Source organism: Schistocerca serialis, chromosome 1, assembly GCF_023864345.2.
Source record: "Schistocerca serialis cubense isolate TAMUIC-IGC-003099 chromosome 1, iqSchSeri2.2, whole genome shotgun sequence".
Classification (NCBI taxonomy): domain Eukaryota; kingdom Metazoa; phylum Arthropoda; class Insecta; order Orthoptera; family Acrididae; genus Schistocerca; species Schistocerca serialis.
The window spans coordinates 351648504-351660673 of record NC_064638.1 but is presented as its reverse complement, the minus strand read 5'-3'; the positions used below and the strand labels follow the sequence as shown (position 1 = coordinate 351660673).

Below are 12170 nucleotides of genomic sequence, written 5' to 3'. Positions count from 1 at the left end.
TTATACATTTGCTCATATGTCCTGATTCTCTGTGGCTTAGAAATTCTGGAGGAAGATAGTGGTGTTGGCTGCTTCACCATGGTGTCTGGTGCAATTGGGTAAGGCTGCTGCTTGTAACAGGCGCTAGCTGTGCCATTCATTCGTGAAATGTTCAGAGTTCTCGTGTTTCAAACGTAAATTACGAATAATGTTTTTTCAAACTAATTTCTCGATTCAAGTGTTTGACGAATTGCCATTGGACTTCGTTATTTCTTAGTGAGCTATCAGAATCCATGAGCGCCAGTGGTTGGGGTGTCCAGTAATAACTTTTCCATCCATGACCAGAACTTGTTTACGGTATCTCTTTGTCTCTCTCGCCAAATTGAATGGAAACGTTTGATAGCTTTCGTTACGGACATTATCAGGTGATAAACTGATTTTTGAAATTGTACGTGAGTTGTATTGGTTATTTACATTTTCTATTTGGAACATGTTCTGTATTATTTATTCTCAAACTTTATAGCGTTCATTTCTTCAGATTTTTTTATCGCATGTTCATAGACGTGAAGAATTTTCCTCTGCCCTCTCTTGTAGCAACGGGTCTCATGGTACCTAATCCCATTCTTCTGTGAATTTTGTTTTGCAACCAAAGCATCTATTCCCTTTGCAATGCTCACACCTGCTATCTTTTGTAAGATTTTTCAACAATTATGCCAGGACACGGTGACGCATATCGTGAGACGCATTTTGGAGCAGCAGTCTGGTAATTTTCAAGTCCACCAAAGTTCATAGTTTAATAATTTTGAACTGATATCTATAACATTCTGCAAGCACATTTGCCCCAGACGAGTAGAGCTTATAAGGCAAGATTAGGTACAGGTTTGGTCTTAGTTTAGACAGCAACTGTGCATAATATTCATGCCGTGCTGGTTAGAAATGCTTCACATAAAATAACCATGTTTCGGTTGTAACATTCTGTCACCTAATTACATAATTTTTACAAATCAAATTGCGTTATCCTGAGTTCAATACTTGAAAACTGATGCATTATCCAAGGTGAAAGTTGTGTAAAATTTATTTGAACTTGCACTGATGCTTTAAAGACGTGGTAAGCGTTTAAAGAGCAGTGCTAAATGTATTATTAATAACAGTAATACGTCCGACACCAGGCCCGAGCCAAGGCTGCCTTCCTATCGCATTGAATTTTAGTACAAGAATTTCGACATTCTTCGTACCAACTTTGGTTCTATACAGATCGACAACACGTCGTCGATGGTATCAAAATTTTTGTCTACAGGTAATCGAAAATAAAATCCTGCGGTCCGTGTCTGCCGTCGTTGTCTATTTTATTTATATTTAATGTGGTAGTATTCCATTTTAGTGCTCTAACCGCAAGCGGATTTCGCCATCTCATTACTTGTTACAACCGTGTTCCCACGAGGAGGATCGTCCCGCTTTCCACCCTCATAGAATCAAGACTACATGTTGGAACAGCCACTTGCTGCCTCTGAACTACAGCCCTGCTCCCATCCGACACTCCTTAAAATTTAATAACCAAAGTACAAAAGTGATGCTGTTCGCAGTAGAATGACTAATTCACCTGATTGACAAACTATCTGATGCGCTGTAATGGTAAACTTGTTTCGTCAGGGCCTATGCATCCCGACATGGATTTAACATAACAACAGCTAGAGAAAGTACTGTAAGGAACGTGCTATAACAGTTGCATTTGACTACTGTTGTTCAGTAAGATGAAATAAAATGGTACATGTGTCTTTTGTCAAGAAAAATTAATGAACTATTTTAAATCTACGGTAACTTACATATTTACTGTTGAAGCTTACCGGCAACCCAAAATGCATTATTGGAAAGGGTACTTCAAAATGAATCTCCTCTAATGAACATTTCTTTTTCTGAGTTCGAAGCTTATGACCAACGAACCACCGTGCAAAGAGGTATAGATAGTTTCGAGGATGGTACAGTCGTGCTCAAAAGTATCCAAACGACCTGAATTGCATTTCGCCTGATTCGCATGCAGCCGGCATAACGCAGCTGTCTAGCAGGTCCTCTAATCCCTCCTTGGTACAGTCGTTTGACTATTGAAAATGGTTCCAACAAGTCACCACTAGAAAACACTGCTCTGTATCGCAATAACTCAAGATGTAAAGTAATACCACGATACTAGAAATATCAGGGAACACCTTATCACAAATAAGACTGTCCATAAGGCTTGTAAGCTCACATTTATTACAATAAATGACATACCTGAAACTTTACCACTCTCATTATTACGTCAGATAGGTAATGCACGTAGTATGTTCGTCGTATTCATGGTTTACTCTTGGAAGTAACATACCGTACTTATTATTTAACACAAAATGACATTAAAAATTTAAGTCATTCACGAGCAGCTAGTTGAGAATATGTACGAACTTCAAATGACACGACGAACCGTCTCGTTCTGCATATGGATTCAAACCCAGGTCATGCAGACTAAGTAAAGATTTCGTGACTGACGGAAACTAGCAGTCATTCCTGATTAGGCATACAGAGAGTGATATACCTCGATTTTAGACAGTATCAGTTAACAAATATCAACTTTAAATTACACAACGCAGATATTTTTAACGGACGCGAATTCCTACCCAGCATCTACCGTACCTGTTAACGAACTACGAGAGATGTTAAAAATTGCTTCTTCACAAGTAACTTACTTCAAATGCCGTGAGGTAGAGCTTTGTGTTGGACAGGGATTCGAACCGATAACCTAATCGGATTGATATCGAAGCACAATCAGCTGTGACATATCGGATTTTCTCGGCAGTAATTTATGTTTTAACTGAAATGATGAGACGAAACATTAATTTTTTCCTTCCCAGGACTCCAACCGGGCACCTATCGCTGTAATAGTCTAGAGTAAACGAACGTTAAATATGGGTTTGTTGCAACAGCAGCGACATGTGAGCATGTTTGAACTAGAAATAATATGACGAAGAGTTCAGTGCTGACTGGGAATAGAGCCCCACACATATCGTTGTTGACTACACAGAAAGAGACGTCAGCTACCGAATTTTTCTCCACCAGCAGCTCGGAATAATATCCTTGAACTTACAGTGATGTCACAAATAGTCCTGTGTCTCACTGGGAGTCAAAACCGTCAGATGTCGTTAGTGTTGACAACGAATGAAAATACAGTAAACATCAAAATTATTGAAACTTCCTGGCAGATTAAAACTGTGTGCCCGACCGAGACTCGAACTCAGGACCTTTGCCTTTCGCGGGCAAGTGCTCTACCAACTGAGCTACCGAAGCACAACTCACGCCCGGTACCCACAGCTTTACTTCTGCCAGTATCTCGTCTCCTACCTTCCAAACTTTGCAGAAGTTCTCCTGCGAACCTTGCAGAACTAGCACTCCCGAAAGAAAGGATATAGCGGAGACATGGCTTAGCCACAGCCTGGGGGATGTTTCCAGAATGAGATTTTCACTCTGCAGCGGAGTGTGCGCTGATATGAAACTTCCTGGCAGATTAAAACTGTGTGCCCGACCGAGACTCGAACTCAGGACCTTTGCCTTTCGCGGGCAAGTGCTCTACCAACTGAGCTACCGAAGCACGACTCACGCCCGGTACCCACAGCTTTACTTCTGCCAGTATCTCGTCTCCTACCTTCCAAACTTTGCAGAAGTTCTCCTGCGAATTATTATCCACCAGCAGATAGGTGTTCTCATGCTAGATCTTGATAATACATAATGAAATCTTTAGTGCCGGACCAGGATTCGATCCCATTCAGGCGCAACATGTGGAGATGTTGAGGAATCTGAAGTTTTGAACAAACAACAAATTGTAGCCGAGCTGTACTGTCACGAAGGGATCAAATTCCGCGTTAAGGGCGGTCTGAATTGCATTCCCAGTTCAGAACCAATTTTATCGACATACAGAAGCTCAAATAAAAGATGGAATAAGTGTCCCGTGACCCTACATAACGTTTGTTTCGTCACTAGAAATAAATAACTAGTATAAGAAAGGTTACTGGTGATAGAGTATCTACATGTCACCACTCCAGACCTTATTGTGGTTCAAACTAACGTCTACTTGGTAGAGAAGGAATACCATTTTTAATGTGAATATCAGACCACAGTGCCATTATTGCTTCTACACTTGGTGTAGCCAGAAGAGAAAGGAATCTGTCTCTTCCCATATAACATCATTGACAGGAGTTGGAATCGAACCCAGACTGTAGGTACACGAACCTATCATCAGTCTAACAGACCACCAAATCCTCTTCTCTGCGACTCATTTTTCTATCGTAACGCCGTTGTGCCACACTGGGTGAGAATTCTTACACACAGGCTCCCTGTAGTAATTTGCAGCATGTTCAGTAAATTCATTTACTTGGTTGACCGAAGCACCATGAACTAGCTGCCTCGGCTACCCAGTGCATACATTTGACTCTATTTTGTAATCACCAAAATAAAGTCACGTAACTGCCACCTTCACAGAACAGCCAACAGTGTAGGATGCAGAAATTTAAATAGAAGTGTTCCTTTCCACTTGAGCTACTGTACTGCGCTTTCTGTTTGTTGAAAACGTCGTGCAGTGCAAAAGAAAAGCTGCAACTCTTTGTCTCTCAGAAGTCTAGACCCAGCCATGTGCATTATCAAACAGTGCAGTGGAATACAGAAGTTCTGGAGGAATTGTTGAGTTCATGGTAAGTGTCGCGCACTGTAGATAAGATGTCGCAAGTTCGAGTACATTCATTTCTACGTTTTTTAAAACGCAATTCTGCTGTCTGCTAAAGTTATCAATCTAATGGAACTTTGAACATAATTCCCTTCACTTCTGAACCCAAAATAGTCTCATGTCAAAAAAGAGCTAACTGCTGCGACATTTTGTTCTTTTCAGTTTTAATAGACAGCCAGGCAGCAGATCCATCTCGAAACTTTTGTATTATGTATGGGGAGAGCGCATCGTGCCAAAATACGTCAGAAAAGTATTTTCTACATTAGCTGTCGTGTGGTAGTGGCATTTTATTCTTCTTCAAACCTTGTTTGACAGCTTTAACTCAGATCAAGTTTTCTATATGATGTTATCAATAAACTGCATGTGCATTGTCAGACTGTTATAGGTAACATCAGAGAATTCGCATATATCCTTGATGATTAATATCTCTCTCATGTTTACTATTGTTTTAACAACACTAAAGGAAAATTACGAAAATTGTGCACTGTGTTATAAGAAATGAAATAAAACCACCCACGATAACCTTACGACGAAAGTCTGTTTTAATAAAACTGAGTATGTGTACACAAGCGTGCCTCTATGGACACGAATTAGTAAAATACTACGCATTTAGATTGGGTCAGTGTTTAATTGGTATGCTGTGACATACTCAAGGGGTATGCAAATGTGGCATTTCATAGATAAAGTTACATATTCCTAGAACCCAAAATTTGCTTGCCAGCAGCGGAAAGAGGCGTTACCTGTTGTGCAGCATTCTAAGTTTTTCACCATTGCACTATTAGCCGAAAGTATTTTCTTGCGATTTCCTTATCGATGTCTGAACTGACTGCTTGAAGCTCTTCCACAGAAGGGATAAAAACGTTAAACTTAGTGAGGCTGGAACTGCGAACCATAACGGACGCTTTTTCACAGGTCAGCACGTTACCGAAGAGCTCGCGAAGAGTTATGTGTCTTATCTTCGTCTAACGAGGCCAATGGTTACTAGAACTCGTAAACCGCTACTTAAAGGACGAGATTAGTTGCGATTTCCACGTGCAGCGACTTTTCTGGGCTGAAAACCGTAAATTTTCAATCTTTTATTACATCTCAAGCGATAATAACTCAGATTATTCAATGGAAATGACAGGTAGAATCAAGTGAAGTTTGATGCTTATTTCCGTGGACAACAGGAAGTAACTCGTCAATCACAGAGTTGCCAAACATACCCTGCATCGTTGCCAAATCTCAGTTACAGTACCAGCAGGAAGAAGAGGAACCGATGTGATCCTACAGCGGGCTGGGAAGTGACCATAGCTGGCGTCTCCAAGTCGTGGCTGCTACGGCCTGGAATACGTAATGCGTCTGATTCGCATTTCTGTAACTAGGTTTAGGGACTGGAGCGTAGTTACTAATAATACTCAGAACTGACTGCAAACTAAGCATCATAAATCAGTAACACTCGTAGTTGTTTTTATATTTCTTTCGTAAGTGTACTCAAAACTAAGAACTCATTCACAGAAATTTTCGTGCCTCGCTGATAGTCCAGCGCAACAAACAAATAAAAAAAAATTGTGTGTGTGTGTGTGTGACAGAGATAGCAACGTTAACAGATATCTCAAATAGGAAAAAGCTCATTATCCAGGTACGAAGGTTGTAAAACAAACTTCCCACAGTTTGTGTCAGGTTGATCTTTTCGTCTGCCGGTAGGCAGTAAACAGGTCCCAGAGAACTCAAACGCATGCGGTTTTTAGCGGCAGATGATCGGCCACTAAATCTCTCGCTAAAACATTTTTGAACCAAACTGTCATTACTAATGTGACAGTAAGCGAAATATATTGTAGATTCGCTTGAATTACACTCATAGCTTCAGCACTGAGAGGAAAGAAGCGATAAAAATTTTGTTGACGTGTGCTTTCGGTCGCCAGACGTCATGGAAATGGAAATGGAAATGAGCGTTTGGCGTCATTGGCCGGGAGGCCCCTCGCGGGGCAGGTCCGGCCGCCATAGCGCAGGTCTTATTACATTCGGCGCCACATTGGGCGACCTGCACGCCGGATGGGGATGAAATGATGATGAACACAACACAACACCCAGTCCCTGAGCGGAGAAAATCTCCGACCCAGCCGGGAATCGAACCCGGGCCCAGAGGACGGCAATCCGTCACGCTAACCACTCAGCTACTGGGGCGGACGCCAGACGTCATATTAGATAGTCTCGCGTTTTACCTCAAGACTACAGTCGTAGTCAAGGGTAATGTACTAAGACTGCAGTCAAAACTTCCTCTCGGAAGCGCCGCCATCTACAATGTTGCCAGATCGAGCATATTGCCAGACATAGGATTCTGAGAGGAGCACGACTGTATTGTCCATCTCACGTAAACGACTCGGTGGTCAATTTTTTGGTCTAAGAACTCTTCGTCATATTATTTCTAGTTCAAACATGCTCACATGTCGCTGCTGTTGCAACAAACCCATATTTAACGTTCGTTTTCTCTAGACTATTACAGCGATAGGTGCCGGGTTGGAGTCCTGAGAAGGAAAAAATTAATGTTTCGTCTCATCATCTAAGTTAAAACATAAATTACTGCCGAGAAAATCCGATATTGCACAGTTGACTGTGCTTCGATAGCAATCCAATTATGTTATGGGTTCGAATCCCTATCCAACACAAAGCTTTACCTCACGGCATTTGAAGTAAGTTACTTGTGAAGAAGCAATTTTTAACATCTTTCGTAGTTCGTTAACAGGGCAGTAGATGCTGGGTAGGAATTCGCGTCCGTTAAAAATATCTGCGTTGTGTAATTTAAAGTTGATATTTGTTAACTGATACTGTCTAAAATCGAGGTATATCACTCTCTGTATGCCTAATCAGGAATGACTGTTAGTTTCCGTCAGTCACGAAATCTTTGCTTAGTCTGCATGACCTGGGTTTGAATCCATATGCAGAACGAGACGGTTCGTCGTGTCATTTGAAGTTCGTACATATTCTCAACTAGCTACTCTTGAATAACTTAAATTTTTTATGTTATTTTGTGTTAAATAATAAGTACGGTATGTTACTTCCAAGAGTAAACCATGAATACGACGAACATACTACGTGCATTACCTATCTGACGTAATAATGAGAGTGGTAAAGTTTCAGGTATGTCATTTATTGTAATAGATGTGAGCTTACAAGTCTTAAGGACAGTCATATCTGTGATAAGGTGTTCCCTGATATTTGTAGTATCGTGGTATTACTTTACATCTTGAGTTATTGCGATACAGAGCAGTGTTTTCTAGTGGTGACTTGTTGGAACCATTTTCAATAGTCAAACGACTGTACCAAGGAGCGATTAGAGGATCTGCTAGACAGCTGCATTATGCCGGTTGCATGCGAATCAGGCGAAATGCAATTCAAGTCGTTCGGATACTTTTGAGCACGACTGTACATGGTGCGTTATGAAACGCAATTAATGTGTCGCGTATGAAGGGAAATCATTCCGACTACTTCGAGAGCGGAGAATGGGATATGTTGATAATGTTAGCCTCATCGCGAACTGGTAGTTTATGGTACGAGGACAGATGGTTTGTGAAAGCGTGTACTTGAAATGGCGTTGCTTGTAGGGGTAAACACTGCTGACATTAGGATCTATTGACGAACGAACTGATAGAGGAGCAAATGCCGGCAGATGAGGAAGTGTTAGATGTTCAACAAAGTAAAAATCTCAATCACCTTGTAAGAAATAATATGTGGCAACGGCGCTGCAGCTGACTGCTGAAGCAGTTGGCTAACAAAAATCACCGCTTATGATCGACAAAAAAAACGAACGTTCATTATATTAGAAAAAAGTTTTTTTTTTATTTCGTACAAAAAGAAGGCGATCAAATAAATAGTACGTGACTACAAACTAGGAAATAAATAGAGACTGTGTCCCGCTAGGCGGCGCCGCTGGAGGCCTTCTTGTTGGGGGCCTTGTCCTTGTCCTGCTCCTTGTCCGGCTTGGTGGCCGGCCTCTTCTCGCGAGCGACGTCAGCCAGGGGCTTCTTGTGGCCAGCGCTCGCCTCCTCCTTGTCCAGGGCTGGCGTCTCCCTGCAAAGCGGACAGCAGCAGTAAGACAACACGGTTCAAGTCGTGTATCAAGTTAGGACATTCAGTCTTCATACACTGACCGTGCCAAAACATTACGACCATCTTCTTAATGGTTTGTGGGCCGTCTTTGTAACGAATTGGTTCAAATGGCCCTAAGCACTATGGGACTTAAGATCTGAGGTCATCGGTCCCCTGGACTTAAGACTACTTAAACCTAACTAACCTAAGGACATGCCAGACGGAGTGGCCGAGTGGTTCTAGGCGCAAAAGTCTGGAACCGTGCGACCGCTACGGTCGCAGGTTCGAATACTGCCTCGGGCATGGCTGCGTGTGATGTCCTTAAGTTAGTTAGGTTTAAGAAGTTCTAAGTTCTAGGGGACTGATGACCTTAGCAGTTAAGTCCCATAGTGCTCAGAGCCATTTGCACCATTTGAACCTAAGGACATCACACACATCCTTGCCCGAGGCAGGATTCGAACCTGCGACCGTAGCAGCAGCGCGGCTCCGGAATGAAGCGCCTAGATCCGCTCGGCCACAGCGGCCAGCCGTCTTTGTAACGCAATATAATACTGTTCCCGCAAATAACTGGCCCCTAATTTGTATACGCGTTGATGGCGCTCGAGACCGACGCAGATGGGAACCACTGGATCCACATCAGTCGAATTTGGTGGCCGAGACGTTACCGTCATTTCGCTATCACGCTCTTCAAATCACTGTAGCTCCATTCTGGCTTCGAGACACGGACAATTATGCTGCTGAGAGCAGACATTGTCGTCAGGAAAGACATCAATCATGAAGTCCGCAGCGTGTGTTCTAGTGGTTAGCGGTGCTGCCCCTGAATTACGGGGTCCCGGGTTCGATTTCCGGACCGGTCGGAGATTTTCTGCGCTCGGGGATTGGGTGTTTGCGTTGTCCTCATCATTTCAGTTTACACTGTAAGGATTGGAACTTTTTACAGACAGTTGAGCTCCCCACAAACCGAATATCACCATCGTCATCATCGCCAAAGAAGAAGGGAAGCTGATGGTTCGTAGCTGACATGATGTCTTCGATCATTAGCACACATCCCAAGCGAGCGCAGGAGAATGTCTGTCAGAGCATAATACTGCTCCCGCCGGCCTCTTTTCGGAGCGCGGTGCACGTTTCCAACAGCTATTCGCCTGAATGGGCATTTGACGAGACGACCGTCTACCTGTTGTAACAAAACGTGATTCATCCGACGAGCCGGCACGTTTTTCAGTGTTACACGGCTCCATCTCGATGCTCCGGAGGCCACTACAATCGTAATTGGCGATGACGTTGGGCCAACTTGTGAACATGAAGGAGTCCTTTACTGCGAATCCACTTGTTCAACAGTGTGCGCTGAATGGTGTACGCCAAAACACATGTGCGTTCACCGGCATTATGCTCTTTTGCCAGACGTGGTACTTTACAGAGCAGACAACTCTCCAAACCCAATGTTCTCTAAAGAGTCGTAGACGTCCAAACATTTAGCGACTAGTAGTAGTTTCTCTGCACTTTTACCACACTCTGTAGATGCTCATGAAAGTAGCACGTGAACGTTCGACTAGCTTCGCCATTTCCGGGATATTCGTTCACAGGCTCTGTGTAATAATAAACTGCCCTTTGCATACGTCCATTATCTCAGTGGTTTCCTCCATTTGCAGCGAATATCTTCAATAGGGTAATCCCCATCACTTTCCGCTTGGCTTACAAACATTTCCTACTGCGTCACGTGCTCGCAACGCCACCAATAGGCATCCAGTCCTGCAGTGGACCGTGGTCATATTGTTTTGGCTGATCAGTGCATACTGCCTGGCAAAAAGACTGAAGCACGCAGAAGTCATCGATGGAGATCAGTGTAACTTCATACTCGTACACCCCATCAGCGGGTGTGTAACTCAACGGGGTTGCAATTCTCCGTTAGCGATGATGATGACTGATTTGTGGGCGCTCAACTGCGCGTCATCAGCGTCCGTACGAAGTCCCAGTTTTTTATACAGTCTCTTCTAGCCACTGGCGAATGATGATGATGATGAAATGATGAGGACAACACAATCAACCGGCCGGGAATCGAACCCGGGACGCCGTGATCCAGAGGCAGCAACGCTAGCTACCGGACCACGCGATTCCGACAAATTCTCCGTTAGTGGTTTAACGGCCACCAGAGTGCGTAAGTGTTGGTCGTGTGTGGAGTTGTTACCAGGTATGGCAGCGTATGTAAGGGGCGTGAACAGCGACAGATGTTGAGTGATCAGTGTGGAGGACGTGAAGATGATGCGAGCTCGTGTGAAACAGCGTCGGCAGTATCTGTCAGAGTTTGAAACGGGCCGCTTTGTGGATCTCGGTGTGGCTTGTTACTGGACTCATGAAATATCCAGATTTATGGGGCATTCGGGTATGGCAGTGACCCAATGTCGAAGAGCGTGGGCTCGTAAGGACAGGCGTCTTCATCGTCAAGGGTCCAGTCGACCACGACTGATCATCACTCCATACGTGCACCCAGCACATGGTAGTCCCCTTACTCCTCCACCAAGTAAACTGTGACAGTAACAGGCTCCGGTAACATTCTGTGTCATCCTGCACCAATGGTCGGAGGCTGGCAGCAGCCGGACTAGAGAATTATTGTCCCAAGCGTAGGCTGCTGTTAACAACGCTACACAAATGACGGAATTTACAGTGGTGCTGTGGCCAGAAACTATACACTGTTTATGAGTAGTGTTGTATTGTGATAAAGATGAATCGCTGCGCTATACTTCACTAGACGTCCATCGTCAACGGTATAGTGGCGCCTTGCGAAGAGTTCTTCTGCCGCCAGTATTTTGAAGAGGCACAGTGGTGTTACTCGTGGCGTCATTGTGCTGGTAGCCATCGGGTTTGTCTTCATGTCATGACTGATACTGAGTGAGAGAACATCCTGATCCATGTCTTACCTCAGGTACGACGGTATCGCTGTGCCATTTTTCAGCAGGACAATGTTCGCTCCCACATGGTGTGTGTCTCTAAGAATAGTCTGCGTGATGTTGCGCTCTACGTCTATATCTACGTCCATACTCCGCAAGCCACCTGACGGTGTGTGGCGGATGGTACTTTGAGTACCTCTATCGGTTCTCCCTTCTATTCCAGTCTCGTATTGTTCGTGGAAATAAAGATTATCGGTACGCTTCTGTGTGGGCTCTAATCTCTCTGATTTTATCCTCATGGTCTCTTCGCGAGATATACGTAGGAGGGAGCAATATACTGCTTGACTCCTCGGTGTGCCGGCCGAAGTGGCCGTGCGGTTAAAGGCGCTGCAGTCTGGAACCGCAAGACCGCTACGGTCGCAGGTTCGAATCCTGCCTCGGGCATGGATGTTTGTGATGTCCTTAGGTTCGTTAGGTTTAACTAGTTCTAAGTTCTA

At 43.9% G+C, this 12170-nt stretch overlaps 1 protein-coding gene across 1 annotated transcript in view; it reads right to left on the bottom strand.

Moving 5' to 3' along the window:
* Positions 1-8514: 8514 nt before the first annotated feature.
* The window catches only part of LOC126457412 (apolipoprotein D-like), a 46643-nt gene continuing 42987 nt past the window's right edge, over positions 8515-12170 (bottom strand). Inside the window, exon 7 of the mRNA XM_050093685.1 lies at positions 8515-8770. Within this exon, the coding sequence (XP_049949642.1) occupies positions 8617-8770 (154 nt within the window). The 3' untranslated portion in view covers positions 8515-8616. The remainder of the gene's footprint in view (positions 8771-12170) is intronic.